Source organism: Emys orbicularis, chromosome 2 (genome assembly GCF_028017835.1).
Source record: "Emys orbicularis isolate rEmyOrb1 chromosome 2, rEmyOrb1.hap1, whole genome shotgun sequence".
Taxonomy (NCBI): domain Eukaryota; kingdom Metazoa; phylum Chordata; order Testudines; family Emydidae; genus Emys; species Emys orbicularis.
The window spans coordinates 62,032,801-62,053,889 of NC_088684.1; the positions used below are offsets into that span (position 1 = coordinate 62,032,801).

General features: G+C 41.8%; 1 protein-coding gene across 1 annotated transcript; it reads left to right on the plus strand.

Annotated features, from left to right (window-relative positions):
* The first annotated feature begins 343 nt into the window (after positions 1 to 343).
* On the plus strand, positions 344 to 20,774 carry VCPIP1 (valosin containing protein interacting protein 1). The gene is made up of 3 exons (XM_065399340.1): positions 344 to 3,023; positions 12,374 to 12,460; positions 19,817 to 20,774. Exons 1-3 carry the CDS (start codon positions 344 to 346, stop codon positions 20,689 to 20,691), a joined length of 3,642 nt encoding a protein of 1,213 aa, XP_065255412.1. The 3' UTR covers positions 20,692 to 20,774.
* The last annotated feature ends 315 nt before the right edge of the window (positions 20,775 to 21,089 follow it).

Below are 21,089 nucleotides of genomic sequence, written 5' to 3' on the forward strand. Positions count from 1 at the left end.
CCTTCCCAACGCATTGCATGACGGTACTTGTAGTTCTGGAACTATCCAATCTCCTATTCCCAACAGCCTGGTTTCTCTCGCGGCGAAGACTACAATTCCCGGCTGGCTGAGCAGCGTCGCGCCTGCGCCGTCTGCGTGGAAGGCCGTTGCATTGCAGGCAACGGCCGGGGCAGTGAAGAAGCAGTAAGCGGTGGTGCCGGTAGCTTCCGCGTTCCGTGGGGGGCTTGGTGCGCCGCGGTTGGGGAAAGGGGCGGAATCCGCCGGGCTCCGGCCGTTACCCGGGGCGAGGGGATGAGCTTGTGAGGGGAGAGAAGCTAGGGGGGAGACTGCCCACTGCGGAGCGATGTCCCAACCGCCGCCGCCTCCTCCTCCGCCTTCTCAGCAGCAGCAGCCGCCGCCGCCTGTCTCGAAGAAGCGGGACCGGCGCATCTTCTCCGGAACCTGCCCGGACCCCAGCTGCCAGGCGCGCCTGTTCTTCCCGGCCCACGGGCCGCTGAGCAGCGGCAGCATCGAGTGCACGGACTGCGGGCAGCGCCACGAGCAGCGGCAGCTGCTGGGGGTGGAGGAGGTGACGGACCCGGACCTGGTGCTGCACAACCTGCTGCGGAACGCGCTGCTGGGGGTGAGCGGCGGGGGGCCCCCCAGGAAGAACACGGAGTTGGTCAAAGTTATGGGCCTGTCCAACTACCACTGCAAGCTGCTCTCCCCCATCCTGGCCCGCTATGGCATGGACAAGCAAACGGGCAAGGCCAAGCTTCTCACCGAGATGAACCAGGGGGATATCTTTGACTGTGCTCTCCTGGGCGACCGCGCCTTCCTCATCGAGCCCGAGCATGTTGACACTATGGGCTATGGCAAGGACCGCTCCGGCAGCCTCCTCTACCTGCATGACACCCTGGAGGACATCAAGAAAGCCAACAACAGCCAGGACTGCCTGATCCCTGTCCACGTGGATGGTGACGGCCACTGCCTGGTCCATGCTGTCTCACGGGCACTGGTGGGCAGGGAGCTGTTCTGGCATGCGCTCCGGGAGAACCTGAAGAAGCACTTCAAGGAGAACCTGAGCCGCTACAAGGCTCTATTCCATGATTTCATTGACGCAGTAGAGTGGGAGGACATAATCAATGAGTGTGACCCTTTGTTTGTCCCTCCAGAAGGTGTGCCATTGGGCCTGCGAAACATTCACATCTTTGGTTTGGCCAATGTGCTTCACCGGCCCATCATCTTGCTGGATTCCTTGAGTGGAATGCGCAGTTCTGGAGATTACTCAGCCACTTTCCTCCCTGGGCTGGTACCGGTAGAGAAATGCATGGGAAAAGATGGCATGTTGAACAAACCTATCTGTATTGCATGGAGTAGCTCTGGACGTAACCATTATATTCCTCTGGTTGGAATAAAAGGTGCTGCTTTACCGAAACTGCCTATGAAATTACTTCCTAAAGCTTGGGGAGTTCCTCAGGATCTCATCAAAAAGTACATCAAACTGGAGGAGGATGGTTGTGTGATTGGAGGAGATAGAAGTTTGCAAGACAAATACTTACTGAGGCTGGTTGCTGCAATGGAAGAGGTTTTCATGAATAAGCATGGTATTCATCCCAGTTTAGTAGCTGATGTACATCAGTATTTTTACAGAAGGACTGGTGTAATAGGAGTTCAGCCTGAAGATGTTACTGCAGCTGCCAAAAAAGCAGTCGTGGATAACCGCCTTCACAAGTGTCTAATCTGTGGTGCCCTTTCAGAGCTTCATGTTCCTCCAGAATGGCTGGCTCCAGGAGGGAAACTGTATAACTTGGCCAAAAGTACCCATGGCCAGCTGAGGCCTGACAAAAATTACAGTTTCCCTCTGAACAGTTTGGTGTGCTCTTATAATTCTGTGAAGGATGTCCTGGTACCAGACTACAGTCTGAGTAGTTTGACTGCTTGTAACTGGTGTCATGGTACCTTGGTGCGTCGTGTCAGGGGAGATGGATCTGTTGTGTATCTGGATGGGGACAGAACTAATACTAGATCCACTGGTGGCAAATGTGGCTGTGGATTCAAGCACTATTGGGATGGTAAAGAATATGACAATCTCCCTGAAGCCTTTCCTATTACTTTAGAATGGGGTGGAAGAGTGGTGAGAGAGACTGTATATTGGTTCCAGTATGAAAGTGATACAACTCTTAACAGTAATGTGTATGATGTTGCAATGAAACTTGTTACCAAACATTTTCCTGGTGAATTTGGTAGTGAGATTCTTGTTCAGAAAGTTGTCAATACAATATTACATCAGACTGCCAAAAAGAACCCTGATGATTATACTCCTGTAAATATTGATAGTGCTCATGCGCAAAGAGCTGATGATATACAACAAGGACAAGACTTAGATTCGCAACTTCCAACCAAAATTATTCTTACTGGACAGAAAATGAAAACTTTGCACAAGGAAGAGTTAAATATGAGTAAAACTGAAAGAACTATTCAACAGAACATTGCAGACCAGGCTTCTGTAATGCAGAAACGGAAAACTGAAAAATTAAAACAAGAACAAAAAGGGCAACCTAGGACTACTTCCCCTGCCGCTGTTCGTGATGGGCCATCATCTGCTCCTGCTACGCCTACAAAGACCCCTTATTCTCCAACTTCTACAAAAGAAAAGAAGATCCGAATAACAACAAATGATGGGCGACAATCTATGCTTACATTGAAGTCCACAACCACATTCATGGAGCTGCAGGAAAGTATAGCCAGAGAATTTAATATTCCTCCATACTTGCAATGTATTCGCTATGGCTTTCCTCCCAAAGAGCTTCTGCCACCCAAGGAAGGAATGGAAAACGAGCCAGTTCCCTTGCAGCATGGTGATAAAATAACTATAGAGATCTTCAAAGGTAAGGAAGAAGGTAGTCAGTCTACTTCAGCACCCTCAACTCATGCTGTGAAACATGAAGATGTTGCAGTAACCAGTAAAATATCTTCCAAGGAGTTGCAAGAGCAAGTTGATAAAGAAATGTACTCATTGTGTCTTCTAGCAACATTAATGGGTAAGACTAACTTTAATTTGTATTTAATTTGTCTTGTGAGGTATCTATAGTTCATACATTTTTTTTTTTTTTTTTTTTTTTTTTAACACAATACAGAAAATACCTTCTACTCTGTGTCTTTGTGGAGCCCTCTCTGAGCTCATTCTGTTTTTCCCCCCAGTCCCTTCTGAAGGTAAAATTTGGTGTATACATAAGTTATTCTTACCACCCTCACCCAGACTTCAGAGGATGCAAGGATGGATGCAGGCTAAGGGGATGAGAAGAAAATAATTAGACAGCTTTTGTTTAATTGGAAGTTTGGATGCTATCTAAACTCTTAATTTTGTACAGAGATAAAGCCTTACAGCTTGCCACACAAAAGGTTACACTGGTCAGTGAAGTCAATGCAACATTGCACCTTGGCTAAGTTGATGCTAGACTGAGACATAGTGAGGAACAGTAGTTGGGTATTGTAATTGGCTTAATGTAAGCAGAGGAGAAGCAATAGATACCAAAGAAAGAACCTGAATATATTTGAGTCCCAAATCAACCAGTAAGTTGGAGAAGCTTCACTTGAAAACAATTGAAAAATGTGAATTTGAGGTATTCATAATGCCAGAAGAAGGGACTCTTCACCGCTTCCTTTTTCTTGTCATCTTATTTTCATTTTTCCTACCTTGACTCAGATGACTCAGGCCTTTTTCAGTGCTTCTCTCACTTCCTGATGTCTAAACTTCTGGTGGCTGACAAGAGAGACTGTTTCTAGTACTGATAGTTTTTATTTTTCCTTTCTTCTATTTATTTCTGTTCTGCCTCCTCTTTTCCCATTGTCTCTGCTCTGTTTTTGTCCCAGTAATGTACCAGTGTGCTAAGCTGAAATGGCTTTGCATTACTCAGTGCAACAATTCCTCTCACTTATTTCCAGGAAGTACAACGTTCACTGTAGTACATTAGCTGGACAAGCATACAGAATAGTAATATTTAGAGTGTTTTGTTGGAATGGGCCTTCTCCTTTGCCTGGAATTAGTTTGGCTAACACAAAGTAAAATGTAATATTTAAAAACGAAACAATTTCATAATCCGAGAGTGCAGTGACAGAAGCTTACACCTTATTATTTTGCTTTCTTATGAGTCTGTCTACACCCAGATCTCCTGTATGATAGCATTTTGAACCACCAGCCAAGACATTAGCTTGGCATATGTGCTACAACCTCAAGGGCCCATTTTGGACTAGTCTAGGTTAAAAACTGCTTTCCTTTAAGATGGAGCTCTAAAATACTCACTCAGAATGTATAACAAGATCCCCAGAAAATACTCTTGAAAATGCAGTGATAACTGACGCTCAAAAAAGCACTCTGGCATTCTACATTTGTTCCAATGACTTCTGTATCAAACTTGCTTTGTTTACAAGTAAATACACTGCTACCTCGATATAACGCAACCCGATATAACACTAATTCGGATATAACACGGTAAAGCAGTGCTCCAGGGGGGTGGGGCTGCGCACTCCGGTGGATCAAAGCAAGTTCAATATAATGCGGTTTCACCTATAACGTGGTAAGATTTTTTGGCTCCCGAGGACAGCGTTATATCGAGGTAGAGGTGTATTGTTAAATTGTGAATGCTGCAAGCTCAGCCTGGGATCAGAGACTCAAGTTATTCTTTGACTCTCACATCACTAGTTCAAGATTCTGCATTTGGAGCTTGGTTAACAGTTTTGTTGATGTACAAGCTAGAAAAAGAATCCAGCTCACTCTCTTATGGCTGTATTAGCTTTTCAGGGTTAATAGAATAAATGGTAGCACACACTTATTTTTTCTCTTAAAAGCAAACAGCTACGACAGATTACACAGAACAAAGCCATTGAGTAAGATGCTATTTTTACATAGTCACTCTTTTGATCAAAACCGCACTGTACTTTATTCTAATGACTTCTGGAGGGAATTTGTGCTGACAACTGGCTGCTTGCTACTGTATTACAGCTGTTTAGTTCCATTCATTAATTGAGCAGGCAGCTAAGACTTCAAACAATTTTATAAAAACAATTTTAATTTTTCACAGGAAAAGAATGTAATATTCTTGGGATGCAGAGGACTGGGAGCATTTCAGATGTGATGCTTTCAGCCATCATGCTATATGGGGCTATACAAGTGATAGTTTCTCAGTTGCCACCTAGCTACAGTGTTACAAATTCTGAAGCGTCTGTGCGCCTCTTTTTACAGAGTGAGAGAGGATAGCATAGTATTTGCTTTTGTCAATAAAATCCTATAGACTTGGATTAGATGAGGTAGAGAGAGAGAAGAGACATGTCTGAAAATTCTGTTTTACATTTTCATGCTTACAAGGAAAATCCATTTTGGAAAATCTGTTGCTGATCATTCTGGATGCTGGAAAACTTTTCTTCGACACTGGGGAAAACCATATCCAGGCTTTTTAATGGAAGGACACCAGTTCAGCCTATTTGATTGACTAAAAGCTCTCTTTCTGGTGCAAGTATTTCTAGATCAACAAGTTAATTAAAGATCTTGACAAGCTTTCTCTGGAGCATTATGCTGTGTTCAACTAACTTCTAAATTGTGATGTTTTTTACAGAGCTTTAAACTGGATACTTTGCATTATTTTGTTTTTGGACTTTTGCTTTACACTTTATCTGATCTGTGAAAAATTGGCTCTGGCTTTCTTCCCCATTTTTGCCTGGCTCAAAATTTAGAAGCCCACACCATACACAGGAACTACTTTTTGTTCCCAAAGACCTACTCTAAACACAGAGTTGCACCGGTTTAACTAAAGGTGTCTTTTTAAACCAATTTAGTTTAACCATTGCAAAACCCTTTGTGGGCTCTCACAAGCCAGGTTTAAATCTATTTAGATTGGTGTGGCTTGTGCTGGTAAATTAGCAGGTGTTGGATAAGCTGATATAACCAGGTTTAAACTGCTAAGTTTGTCAATATAGGGGCTTGCACTAGTTTAACTAAACTGATTTTAAAACTGATTTCAGTTAAAACAAGGCAACTTCTTTGTGTAGACAGGCCTAAACTGAAAGCTCAGGTAGCTGATTTTTGTGTGTGTCCTCTCCTCCCAGTGCATGAACTGACTGTTGGGGTGTCATTGAAATATATATAAAATAAATATAGGTTAGGCTGTCTCATTCCTGTTGTTGAAAAAAAGCAGGTGCATATGCTTCCTGTGAATACAACACTGCCATTCTTGCAGTTTCTAAATCCTATTGCATGATCTGCCAGATTAATGGGCTGTTTTATTAAACCCATCTTCTGAGCATTGAAAAGAACCTAACCCAGCAACACAGGACAAATGTATAGACCCCAAAGGTAACTTACAAATACTTGAATTGCAAACAGCATTATAGTACCACTAAAATAAATCTGTCCAGATGCAATGATACATTTTCTTCCTCTCATCTGAGATCTCTTCATTAAAGCATCACAACCCTTTCATATGTTTCTTCCAATGGCTGACACTACTATAGTGTGAGCTCTCTTCTCCATCCTTGTTCTTTCCTGATACATAGTCCTTCTTAATGTTACATAAAAGAGCATATAAACTAAGAAACTCCTTTGCTGCAGTGCTTCAAAAATCCACTTGCTTGGGGCAACAGGAATCTTTCCTGGCTGAATGCCATTTAATTCAGCAAAATCAAAGCTTTTAGTTTAAAAAGTTTCTAGTTCTTAAGAGACTGTGGAAAGAAGAGAACCTTCCAAATATGAACAGAGTGTAAAATTATGCAGTACTGTCTGTCTGAAGCCTTATGCAGCTGTAATGCCTGCATTGCTGCTGGTCATAGCGTTCCCAAGCTGCAGCAGAGTCAAAATTATATTTCATTAGTTATCAATGTATTAGTTACTCAGAACCCTGTGGGCAACCATGATTTCGGCTTGCTGCTGCTTGGGAAAGCTCTGAGCAGCAGAGTGGTGCTCTGGATCCATAAAGGGTATGTCTACACTGCAATTTAACATCCGTGATTGGCCTGTGTCAGCTGACTTGGCCTCACAGGGCTAGGGCTAAGGGGCTGTTTAATTGTGGTGTAGATGTTTGGGCTAACCTAGAGTCCAAGCTCTCTGTCCCACCTCCTCACAGGGTCCTAGAGCCTGGGCTCCAATCTGAGCCTGTATGTCTACACCACAATTAAACAGCCCCTTAGCCTTATCCCTGCGAGCCCAAGTCATCTGACATACGGCAGCCGCAGATGTTTATCTGTCAAAATTATTAAAAAAAAAAAAAAAAAAAAAGAATTCTGCCAAACCTAAATACAATACAGAATGAACAGTGTACAAATGTTAGTCATTTTAAATTGCAGGAGGCATGGTAGCAAAAGTATTTTTCACCATGATTAGTAGCCTTGATCTCTAGATTAATTGATACTGATGTTAATTTTTGAAGTTCTGCCTTGCTGTAATTAATCAATAACTGTAAAAGTGTAAGATGGACTCTATGTGCTATAATTCAGAGGCATTATTCATACTTCTTGCAATTAGACTCTCTTCATACACAGTCTAGATATTTAAAAAAAGAAATAAAAAGGTTGTTAAATTTAACATGAGCAGAATTGTTAGGACCACATCTTAATTAAATGGAAACAGAAGTTTTATTTCCTGGCAGTGTTGTGAACTCAGCAAGAATACTGTAGTGTGTAACAACTGGGAAGCAAAACTGATGAGAAAGAAAGTGAAACTATTAGGAGTTTTTTACTGACAAAGGTTAATATTCAAAAAATAAATGCAGCATATCTTAAGGGTGAAAAGTACATTTAAAATGTTCTCTTTTTTTAATATGTTAATATTAGTAACAGTTAAAGGAACACTTAAATGTCATCATAATATGCCTTTGTATAAAATGAAGAGCACCTATCTGAATTTAATTTTGCTTCTCTTTATAATGGTGCATTAGATAAAAAAAAAACAACTAGCCTGTAGCTTAATGTTTGGGGATTTTCAAAGGCACCTATGGGAAATAAATTCAAATCCTTTCAATGTGATTTGGGTTCCTAACTCCCTTATTTTCCTTTAAAAATCCTAGCCTAAATGAAAATGAGTATCTATAAAGCAAGAATATTTACTGTATTTTTTTAGCTTTTCCAAGATTTGGGGTGCACTTAGAGAGGTGAGCAACCATCTATGACGGGGTGGACAAACTTTTTGGCCCAAGGGCCACATCTGGGTATGGAAATTGTATGGTGGGCCATGAATGCTCAAGTAATTGGGAGCTGGGGTGTGGTAGGGGGTGAGGGCTCCAGCTGGCGTGCAGGAGGGGGTGAGGGCTCCGGGATGGGGCCAGAAATGAGGAGTTCAGAGTGCAGGAGGGGGCTCCGGGCTGGAGCTACAGGCTCTGGGGTGGGGCTGGGGATGAGGGGTTGGGGGGGAAGAAGGGTACTCTGGGCTGGGACCAAGGGGTTCAGAGGGTAGGAGGGGGATCAGGGCTGGGGTAGGGGTTTGGGGTGCGGGAGGGGGTCAGGGGTGCATGCTACAGGTGGCGCTTACATCAAGCAGCTCCTGGAAGCAGCAGCATGTCTCCCCTACGGCTCCTCTGTGCCCTGTCTGCAGGTGCCGCCCCTGCAGCTCCCATTGGCCACGGTTCTCGGCAGGGGCAGCATGCGGAGCCACCTGGCTGCCCCTACGCATAGGAGCTGGAGGGGGGACATGCCGCTGCTTCCAGGAGCCGCGCGGAGCCACAGCACGCACGGAGCGGGGCAAGCCCCTGGCTGGAGCCCCGGAGCGGGGCAAGCCCTGGACCCCACTCTCCAGCCGGTAGGAGCTCGAGGGCCAAATGAAAATGTCTGAAGGGCCAGATGTCGCCCCCGGGCCATAGTTTGCCAACCTCTGATCTATGAGATGGTTCCATGGTCTTTATGATTAGTAAAAACCAGCCAAAGGGACTTTGGGCCCATTGACAATCTCCATCAGTGCTTCACTTGAGATACTAGGTATTTGCTGGCTTTGAACAGGTATTTAGAATCAAGAAACAGTCTTCTTGATTTGGAACCTCATCAACTACTAGCCCTTCTTAAACTTCCTCTTATTTTTTTTTAGTAGGGGCAGCTTTTTATAGATGCAATATAGCAAGACCTATAGTTAAGGTTGCATAAATATTTTTCATTGTAAATGGCATGTACGAGTTGCATATAACTTTCACCTGCCAGGATGAAATTTGCCAGTTCTGCTCTCAGCTAGAGGATGAACTCTGGAAAGTTTGTGCAAAAAACACCTTTCAGCCTTTGACTACAAAGAGTAGGGAAAATACACTTTTTTAAAGTGAGTTTTTTTAAGAAGTGCAATGGAATTTGTTGAAGTGTTAAATTGTTTGATTTCAAACCATCATAAAAGCCGATGGATATGGAAGTATGGTATTAAAGCCATTTAATCTGGTCTGTTTTAGTTCATATACATTCTGCAACCTTATTGATTAAAATTTGGAACATTATCTTGGATTGTTGTCTTTAGAATATTATTATTATTAATTTGTATTATCATAGCACCTAGAAGTCTCAGTCATGGACCAGGACCTCAATGTGCTAGGTGTTTTACAAACAGAACAGAAAGACACTCCCTACCCCAAAGAGCTTACAGTGTCATAGTTCATTCTCATGGCAAAACTGTGAGTTGTAAATACACCGCTACCTCAATATAACGTGACCCGATATAATATGAATTCGGATATAACGCGGTAAAGCAGTGCTCCGGGGGGGACGGGGCTGTGCACTCCGGTGGATCAAAGCAAGTTCAATATAACGCGGTTTCACCTATAATGCGGTAAGATTTTTTGGCTCCCGAGGACAGCGTTATATTGAGGTAGAGGTGTATCAGATCGTTTTTGTACTAGCTGCTAACATTTTTGTTTGGATAACTTAAGGGCTTGTCTACACTGGCACTTTACAGCGCTACAACTTTCTTGCTCAGGGGTGTGAAAAACACCCCCCTGAGCGCTGCAAGTAAAGTGCCAGTGTAGACAGTGCACCAGCGCTGGGAGCTATTCCCCCTCGTGGAGTGGTGTGTGTGTGTGTGTGTTTTGTTTTGTTTTTTTTCTCTCCCAGTGCTATGTTGCGACTAAACAGCATTAAAGCGCTGCCAGTGAAAATGTGCCCTAAGACTTGCCTAGATTTGTGGAGCTTGCATTGCAGGAACTGTGAAATCTTATAATATAATTGCTTCTGAAAGAGTGGTGGCAACTTCTCTGATTGAAGTGATAGAAAGTATTTTTAAAAAAAGTAGGTGAGAAAATATTTGAACAGAAGCAATAGTGTGTCATCCTATTTGTCGGTTGAGAGAACCAAGGTTTCTGCTCAACTCAATGGCATTTCTATCTATTTGTAACATGATAATTTTTGAACAGTGCATCTGATCAATTCCAGAATTTCAGGGAATGGTCTAGGCATCAGTTGTCAGACCCCAATTGATTTTTGTGAAAATCAGAAAAAGCAAAGGGTGGGTGTGGGTGTGGACACATTGAGCATTAGCTTCAACCCCCTCTGCAAGGGTCTATAGATCAAAGATCTGGTTGATGACAGGCATTAACAACTTCTAGCATAAAAACAACAAGGAGTCTGGTGGCACCTTAAAGACTAACCGATTTATTTGGGCATAAACTTTCGTGGGTAAAAAACCTCACTTCTTCAGATGCATGGAGTGAAAATTACAGATGCAGGCATTATATAATGACACATGAAGAGAAGGGAGTTACCTCACAAATGGAGAACCAGTGTTGACAGGGCCATTTCGATCACGAAAGCTTATGCCCAAATAAATCTGTTAGTCTTTAAGGTGCCACCGGACTCCTTGTTTTTGTAGATACAGACTAATATGGCTACCTCCTGATACTTGACTTCTAGCATAACAATACCTCACCATCTCAACTCTGCCTCGCTTCCCAGTAGTTTTAAAATGCTGCCACCCTAAATGATTTTCTCTCCCAAACAGAAAGAAAAGAAATAAAAATGGGAGTGGAGGAGTGGAGGAGAAAGTGGGACTGGGAGAATGGGACGTGCGTGGACCCCCTGGCTTGGGGGGTGGCCTAATGGGTGACACATAGAACACCTGCCATGTGGTGAAGGAGGGAGCTCTTAGCATGGGGGCTGGGAGGGTAGCACGCATGGAGCTTGTGAACAAGGGTGGGGACATGGAGGAATGCAAGAAGCGCCTGGTGTGGGTAATGAGCTCAGCCTAAAGATATGTTTTAGCTTGTATCCCCTACTGACTGAAAAAGTACTGAAGGGTGATATTTTATGGCATCTTTCATACATACTGTCTCCCCAAATAGCAGATACAGTTAACTTATTTCCTTGGTGCTATTTATTATTTGACATTGCTTCAGCTGACAAGATTTGATGGAGAGTTAAGACAGAGAAATACGTGGCTGTTTAGAATGCAAGATCTGCAGAAGGCGGCTCTTAGACTATTTTTTTCCTTTTTAAGTCTCTGAAAACTTTTCACTTTTTTAGAATGAAAAAATCAATTGTCCAGTTTAAGTTTGTTTTTGGGCTAGAAGATTGGGCCCAAGTTCCACTCCAGAATTTGGGCTGATACTAAATACTGATAGGCAGGGCTTTGGAGCAGAGCCCGGAGCTGGAGTGCGGAGCAGTGGAGCTGCAGGTTTTTGCCTGGAGCTGGAGCGGAGCCGGAGCACAGCTCCAAAGCCCTGTATAGGGCAGTAATAATGTCTGTTGACCTAGTTGGTCACAGTACAATGCTAATTAAATCACTTCTCATTCCTGTGAGGCAGGTAAGTGGTTGGCATTTTCTTTATTTTGCAGATGGGAAATAGAAGCAGAGATATTAACTGACTTGCTGGGCTCCCTTCATAAATCATTGGCAGAGCTGGGACCAGAAGCCAGGGTTTCTGGGATTCCAGACCCTTGCATGGTCCATGCTAAACTATGCTGCCTCTCTACAGTCCTGCACTGTTAAAGGTAGTATCCTTTGAATGAGATATAAAATCGTGCCACCTGAGTTAGGAGATGGCTGGGACACCAGGGTTAATGTTTCCTTTCTATTTGTGTTCTTGAGTGTAAAGAGTACTTGTGTCTGGACTGTTGGTAACATTTTTCAAAAGGTCCTACGTTACTTTGGGTGCTAAGTCCTATCATCTTTCAATAAGCCTTAAGTTCCTAAATCCCTTAGACACTCTTGACAGTGCTTAATTTGTAATGAAAGAGGTGCCAGGGCTCAAGCAATTTTTTTACATTCATAACTGATGCAGCAAGCCCAGAGGTCCCGGGGCTATGAACTGCCACGCCTAGAGGTATTGGGGCTCAGCCCTGGTAAGCCCTGGCATAAATCAAACAGTGACTATTGAAAATTTTACCCTGTGTCATTAAATATGACTGCTTGCTTCTAACTATTACTCTCTTTTTTGTCTTACAGGAGAAGATGTTTGGTCATATGCAAAGGGGCTTCCTCACTTGTTTCAGCAGGGTGGGGTGTTCTACAGCATAATGAAGAAAACTACCGGTACAGTTTGTTTCTAACTTTGAGGTTAAAATTATTAAAATCTTGGAGTGTATCTTCTCAAATCATTAAGAATGAGAAAATTGATACTGAGGTATTTGCACCTCAAGCGTCCTAAATTTGTATTTTTTAATATAGTCAAGCTCTTAAGCTGCACTGCCATAACACATTCTCTCAATTTAATAATGCCATACCAACTTCTAATGCTCCCTCATTTCTTAAAATAAATTAAATGGAAAAAATTAGTAAAGTACCAAAATAGGGGGACAATGCAGTAAAAAGCATGCTATTTGAGAAAACAACATTTTAAACAACATGTTCAGGTTAAAATTATTTAAATCTGTAGGACTTCACGCATCAAACATTTAGATCTGTGACTGCTGAACCATGGAAACCCCAGAGCCTAGGCTTGGAACTTGCATGTGTAGATGCTGATTGTGTCCAAAAAAACAAGGTTTAGCAAGAGTCTTTTCATTTGCTTGGTTTTTAAAACACAATTAAAATGCACCAGGTACATATTCACTTTCTTTCACTAACTTTAACACAGGAACTGCAATCATATAAACTGAACCAACCGATAGTTGGTTTTCATGGTAGCTTGAATAAATGCCTCTATTTCTTGAAATACTACTTTGTAACTTTTTAGAGTAGGGGTTCTCAACATATGGATTGTGATTCACAAAGGGGGTTACCAACAGTTGTCTGTGGGATTACAAACTGGCTCCGGTTCTTGTTAGTCATGTGGAGCAGATTTGCTTAGTCACTTGAAATCAATCTTTCTCAGTCATGGAAACAACCCTTCTGAATTTCTCCAAGAAACTTTCTCCTTAAAAATGGCATGGCACTTGGCAGGATTCTGACATTCTTACATCTTATAGGGGGAACCAGCTATAAGTGGCTAAGTGTTAAGAGTCTGAAAATCCCATAGAATCTGGAGCAAATCACACCTCCATTGTGACCACCCATTCTTCCCCCTCAAAGTACTGATTCACTGCAACGTTAGCACTTCAGAGTCTGCAGCTGCATTTTATACTGCTTCTTAGGTTGCAGAAGAAACCAGCAGTGAAGAGGCAAACCCTACCAGTGATGGCCAATAGAACACTGTTTTTGGCCTTTTCTGTAATTTCCCTACATTCTTACTAATAGAATAGAATGTGCTCAGATGCCATAGTGATGGGCACAACGTAGCAACCTAAAGATAGTTTACATGACTAAATAATATTTATTTTAAAACTTAATCTGGGTATAATAAAGTAATTATGTATGGGATACTTTCTAATAGCAACGAAGAGTCCTGTGGCAGCTTATAGTCTATAAGGTGCCACAGGACTCTTTGTTGCTTTTTACAGATCCATACTAACACTGCTACCCCTCTGATACTTTCCAATAGCAGTAAGCCTGGTAATTGTGTAAAATATTTTGAGGTTATGAAGGTTGGTAGCTGTTTCCAGGTAAAATTACACAGTCATGAAGGAAAGTTACCCAGAGTTAAGTTTTAATTCTAAAATAGTCTCTGTACAGCTATGTATAGGGCCCTACCAAATTCATGGGCTATTTTGGTCAATTTCACGGTCATAGGATTTTAAAAAGCTGAAATCATTAAATTTGCAATTTTTAAATCTGAAATTTCACGGTGTTGTAATTGTAGGGGTCCTGACCCAAAAAGGAGTTGGGGGGGCGGGGGAAAGGTGACAAGGTTATTATAGGGGGGCTTGCAGTACTGCTACCTTTACTTCTGTACTGCTGCTGACGGTGCCGCTGCCTTCAGAGCTGGGCATCTGGAGAGCGGTGACTGTTGGCTGGGAGCCCAGCACTGAAGGCAGAGCCAGCAGCACAGAAATAAGGATGGCATGGTATGGTATTGCCACCCTTACTTCTATGCTGCTGCCTGCAGAGCAGTGCAGTGTAGAGCAGAAGAATTACTTCTTGTCTTGTTTACAGCATTCCTGCTAATACATCCCAGAATGATGTTTGCTTTTTTTGGAACAGTGTTACACTATTGACTCATATTTAGATTGTGATCCACTATGACCCCCAGATTCCTTTTTGCAGTACTCCTTCCTATGCAGTCATTTCCCATTTTGTATATGTGCAACTAATTGTTCCTTCCTGAGTGGAGTGTTTTGCATTTGTCCTTATTGAATTTTATCCTATTTACTTCAGATCATTTTTCAGTTTATCCAGATCATTTTGAATTTTAATCCTATTCTCCAAAGCACTTGCAACCCCTCCAAGCTTGGTATCATCTGCAAACTTTATAAGTGTACTCTCTATGATGTTATCTAAATCATTGATGAAAATATTGAACAGACCCAGACCCAGAAATGATCCCTGCGAGACTCCACTTGATATGCCCTTCCAGCTTGTCTGTGAACCACTGATAACTACTCTCTGGGAATGGTTTTCCAACCAGTTAAGCACCTACCAATGCTTAATTTGTAATGAAAGAAGTGCCGGGACTCAAGCAGTTCTTTTACATTCATAACTGACGTGCCAAGCCCATTGGTGCTGGGGCTATGAACTGGCAAGCCTAGAAGTGCCGGGGCTCAGTCCTGGCAAGCCCTGGCACAAATTAAGCACTGGCACCCATCTTCGAGTATCTCCATATAGGTTGTATTTCCATTGTTCATTTATTAAAAGGCTTTCTATAGTCAAGATATACCATATCTACCGCTTTGCTCCTATCCACAAGGCTTGTTACCCTGTCAAAGAAAGCTATTAGGTTGGTTTGACACTATTTGTTCTTGACAAATCCATGCTGACTGTTACTTATCTTATTATCTTTTAGGTGTTTTCAAACTGATTGCTTAATTATTAGTTCCATTATGTTTCCGGGTACTGAAGTTAAGCGGAATGGTCTGTAATTCCCCGGGTTGTCCTTATTCCCCTTTTTATAGATTGGCACTGTATTTGCCCTTTTCCAGTCATCTGGAATTTTTCTGGTTTTCCATGACTTTTCAGAAATAATCGCTGATGGCTCAGATATCTCCTCAGTCAGCTCCTTGAGTATTCTAGGATGTATTTCATCAGGCCCTGCTGACTTGAAGACATCTAACTTGTCTAAGTAATTTTTAACTTGTTCTTTCCTTATTTTAACCTCTGATCCTATCTCATTTTCACCAGCATTCACTATGTTAGACGTCCAATCACTACTAACCTTTTTGGTGAAAACTGAAACAAAAAAGTCATTTAGCATTTCTGCCATTTCCACAGTTCGTGATATTGTTGTTCCTCCCTCATTAATAACCACCTGGAATTGAGGGCCTGCGTTAAAGGCAAACACCAGCTGGTGATTAACTGACAGGAAATGCCTGACCCAGAAGTCACTATTGCCAACTAAGGAAACGTGAAAATAAAGTGAGGGGAGAGACACCTTTTGTATTTGAATGTTGCTGCATTGCCATGAATTATTTTTCCAGTATTAGTGTCTAAGACGGTAGGCAAATAGGATAAGTATCAACATTATATTACAAATAATGCTTTGAAGTGGTATGGATATTTTAAATTGCTATGGTCATGTAACTAGTAATACACAGTGAAGGAACTTACTCCTTTGTGCAAGCTAGGGAAGTTAAAGCTGTAATTTTTGTATCATCAGTTCAAATGAGAAACAGGAGTGCACGTATTTTTAAGTTCTGTAAGTGATAGTAATACAAAATCAAGTTTTATAGTGGAGTATAGATACGGTTAATCTCTCAGATCCTGTCCATGGCCTTCAAACCGCAGGACCACTTATTCAGAGTAAATAGTTTGCTATGGAAACATTCTTAAGACTAGATGAAAGTTGCAGAACCAGTGAAGAAAGAACTCAAGCATATGAGCTGTTTCTTGAACTGCATACCTCCATATTTCATCAGGCTTACCTCTGGAACAATCCTGTCATCAAGAAATGAGTGTAATGTCTCTGGGTCCATATACACTCCAGATGAGTGATCTTCAGTGAGTTAGGGAAGAACCCATTCAAGTTGAGAGATTTGGGAAATATCATGAGCATGTGCGTTAGAGGCCTCTTATTTTAATCTCAAGAACCTGACACTATTGGTGTGTGTGCGCGTATATAAATCCAGGTGTGTTAAGTCTGACTGCATTGTAGGAAAGACAGAGATGTTTAATTCCTGAAGCCCTTAGAGGCTACTGAGGAGGGTAGCAATTTGAGGCCAAATTCTGCTCTTGGGTATATGTGAAGGTGTGTATCTCCCACTGGCATCATGGGAGCTGTGTGCATGTAATTTTTTTTGAAGACCGAATTTGGCCTGCCATCTCTGCAGCTGCAGGTCTCTGGACCAGTAGCAGTGGAGGATATTTTCAGCCAAATAGGCCCTTATATTGACTGACTTGATCTGTAATAAGTGATCAACTTTTTATACTTGTCATTGTCTTTTCCGTGTTCAATGTTAAACAATGAATTTAACATATTTAAAATTATTTTCGTGCCTTTTTTGTTGATGCTCCCAAAATACTTGCTTGACTTCATTCTGTTTGACATAAAGAAATTGTGTTTTTTTGTATTTTTCTACCTTGAATAATTTCTGCTTTTTTCCCTCAAGAATTGCAAGAGCATATAAAGAAAATGCCACAAATATGCCAATTTTTGCCGCTTTTCTGATATTGTAAATTTTGTAGGTCTATTACAAGAATTGCAGTGAACAGAACTGGCTCAGGCAGTGCTGCAAAGTCTTCGTTGACGGATGGTCCCTAAGCCACAGGGCCCCACCAACACTAAAATGCTGTCTTATTGCTTACAGTCCAGCACTGCATGTAACACAGAATAGCTCATGCAAGTCTGTTCTGTGGTGACAACTAGAACATTCTGAGAAGTTGGGATATATCCCCTTCTTCTACACAACAGCTTGGAAGCTCAATCAAAATGACTGCATGGCACTCCAACCTTGCTTGAACCAGCCCTGGCAGGAACACTGCAGAATCAGATGGGCAATGGAGCAGTAGATCACCAAACATAGTTTTATAACACAAATCATGTCTCTTTAGTAACAAACAAACAAAAAACAAAACCCACACACAACTTTGTAGGCTCACTGCATGTAGTGGACTGAGACATCATTCTGTGACTCAGTGACATTTCTCTTTCTGAGAAGAAGATATTTAACTATTAAAATCCATATTCTTGAGGCCTAAATGCTGTCGGGAACACAGCTTACTAAAATGCTCCCAAAAACCCAGTAATATAGAAAGCTTCCTGATAGCACACACTCCCTGCCCTCCTACTTCTAGTGACTGAGGGTATGTCTACAATGCAATTAAAAACCTGCAGCTGGTCTGTGCCAGCTGATCTGAGCTAAGGGGTTGTTTAATTGCGGTGTAGATGTTCTGGCTCAGGCTAGAGCCTGAGCTGTAGGACCCCGCAAGGTGGGAGAGTCCCAGAGCTTGGGCAACTGCCTGAGCCAGAATGTCTACACTGCAGTTAAACAGCTTCTTAGTCTGAGCCCCGTGAGCCCGAGTCATCTGGCACAGGTTAACTGCAGTGTAGACATACCCCTGTCAGTTGCTAGATTTGTATATCTACTACAGGTCTCTGACTGGAAAAAATTGACTAAATTTTTTGACATTTTACCTCTGTCTGGCCTCAGTTTATAGTTAATTTTATTTCAAATTGCTGCCTCCTTGTAATACTCTTCTGGAAATGTTCTTGTGGGCTCATGCCATTCTATATTGAACACTTGCATGTTTTAGTCCACTGGTTCTCAACCTTTTTTGGACCAGGACCCATTTGTAAACATTGATGGCCAATACTGACCCAGTAAATAGCTTAAGTAGAAAACACAAGTATTTTGGCCACAAAATACTTATTACCCCCTACATGTAATAATAACAGCAATAGAAATAATAAGTTAAAGCTGCTGCAAGCAGCAGCGCAGAAGTAAAGGTGGCAATACCATACCACCCAGCCAGCAGCTGCTGCTTTCCATGTGCCCAGCTCTGAAGGCAGCGCCACCACCAGCAGAAGGAAGGGTGGCAATACCATTGGTATGCACAGTGTTAACATACGGTAAAGCACAAGTGGTATCTATTTAAAAAAAAAAAAAAGTATCCAAATATGATCTATTTTTAAAATTTGTTTGCAACCCTTTCATATGTTCTTGTGACCCATTTTTGGGTCATGGCCCATGGGTTGAGAAACACTGTTTTAGACTATCCCCAATTCAACAGTGCCTTACTAGTTATTTAATGTTAACTTAATATAAACCAAAAGCAGTGTTAGGATCCTGTAGATGCTCTTATGAAACTGGCTGCTTTAACCTAAGCTGTGCTGCCTCTACACACAAGACACTAGAACAATTTAAGGAAAACTGGATCTCTTCAAAATTGCTAGAATTTCAGAAAATGATTGTATGCTGTGATCTGTATAACTCTCTTCCTTGCCCTGTGAAGATGGTCTTCTGATACTTGAGGATTCTCCCTTTATTTGCCTATCTTTTATTCATCCCCATGTTGTGGTAACTATTGCTCCAGCTAATATGACTCTCTCAATCTTTTGTTTGTTTAGTGATGACAATGCGATCAGTGCTGTCTGGTTTATAAAGACAGAAAATCTGTGCTCCAAAGAGTTTACAATCTGAGAGAGAGTACTAAAAGACCCTGGATCAAATTTCTAAAAGCATCTAAGTCCCATTTTCAAAAGTGTTTTATGTCTTTTGACTTTCATTGAAATTTAGGATCCTTAGTCACTTAGGTGTTTTTGAAAACTTCACCTTCTGCTCCTAAAACTGTTAGATAGGGTCCTCAGTGGGGGAGATCCTCCAGACACTCAGCGTGTTACCTAAAAAGCATTACCCAGCCTTTGGTATTCAGACTTGAATTCTAATCCTGTGTGGTAGTACATACTCTACCACTAAATCAGAGTCAGCTTCTTGAAACTTAGAACTTGTGTTCAAAAGCTGCATTATTTAAAAATGAAGTAATTTCTGAAAATAAATTCCTTGCCCTGAAATCAGCTGTTTGCAGCCTATCCATTAGTTGTCTTGGTTCTTAGCATTTATTGGACTCTTGGAAGCATATTCTGCAGCTTTCAGCTTCATACCTCACCATCTCTGTGGAGTAAGCAAATAACACATTACAGTTGTATATCTTGCCATGTATTCTTTGTTCCAACCTGTTGTGGGGCATCTTTGTGTGTTTGCTGTAAAGCAGCACAGAATGTTTACTCCTAATGTGGTGGTCACTGCAGGAAAAGCCTGCATAAATCTTCTGATCACACTTGAATAGATCTACTATAATCACTTTACCGTTTTCTGATACCATAACTAATATTTTGAATTTGACGGCATAGTATAAGTATGTTTTTAGAAAAAATGCTCTGTCTTAATAACACTATTGATTTCCCCCCTATCTTTTCTATAGGTCTGGCTGATGGCAAGCACTGTACTTTTCCATATCTGCCTGGTAAAAACTTTGTGTATAATGCAGCAGAAGATAGATTAGAGCTGTGTGTGGATGCTGCTGGGCATTTCCCTATTGGTCCTGATGTTGAAGACTTGGTTAAAGAGGCATTAAGTCAAGTACGAGCAGAGGCTACTTCTAGAAGCAGGGAAGCGAGTCCTTCACATGGACTTCTGAAATTAGGTAGCGGTGGAGTAGTAAAAAAGAAGTCTGAGCAACTGCATAATGTAACTGCATTTCAAGGAAAGGGCCACTCACTAGGAACTGCATCTAGTAGCCAACAACTTGATCAGAAATCCAGGGAAACACCACTTTTAAGAAAGCATAACACAGAAACAGACTTCAATCCCAGTCCCACTAAAATAGAGCCTTCTATATTCACAGCTGCTTCTGGTAACAGTGAGCTTATCCGCATAGCTCCTGGAGTAGTGACAATGAGAGACAGCAGGCAGCTTGACCCTACCTTGATTGAGGCACAGAGAAAAAAGTTACAGGAAATGGTTTCTTCTATTCAGGCATCAATGGACAGACACCTGCGGGATCAGAATGCAGAGCAGTCAGCATCAATCGATCTGCCACAAAGGAAAGTAGAAGCGGTGAGTTCATCACCTAAAACTGGCAGCATTCAGGCTAATTTGCCAGAATCTTTTTCTGTAACAGGTGGCACTGAACATTCAAATACAGAAACAACTGCTGGCAATGTGGTAAATTCAATGGGAGCAACATTCCACACAAGACCTAAAGCACAAAAAGGAAATTCTGTTGAGGAGGCTGAGGAGATGGATAGTCAAGATGCAGGAATTGCTAATACAACTGAGCCGATGGATCACTCTTGATTGGTTGAAAGCTGATAAGGATAGAGATTACTGTTCAAATGTAATGTTTGTTGGCTGGGCCACATAAAATGATTAGTCATTAAATCTTGTATGTTTCAAAGATTATATCTTCTTATCCAGTGCATGATAGCAAGTGTGTGACTGGCAATAGCTTTTAATATTCCATGCTGCTGCCCAGGCTGGCTCTCAGTGACCTGTAAATTAGCTATTAGAGAATGCACTGAGATGAATATCTGCTGTAGATGTGGGTTATTGAAAGTTCTTTGTAATTTTAATTCCATGAAAGTCTTAAAATTTAAGCCCATGTGAGATTCTTAGTGCTAGTTTAAGATTACCAAAAAGGCTAGAACAGAGCAAAAATACAAAATTGACACAGTTAATGTGTTATCCCAGAAATC

Coding starts and splice junctions, on each gene's coding strand:
- VCPIP1 (XM_065399340.1), top strand. CDS start 344: ATGTCCCAACCGCCGCCGCCTCCTCCTCCGCCTTCTCAGCAGCAGCAG. Junction 3,024..12,373: donor TCTTCTAGCAACATTAATGG/GTAAGACTAACT, acceptor TTTGTCTTACAG/GAGAAGATGTTTGGTCATAT. Junction 12,461..19,816: donor CATAATGAAGAAAACTACCG/GTACAGTTTGTT, acceptor TCTTTTCTATAG/GTCTGGCTGATGGCAAGCAC.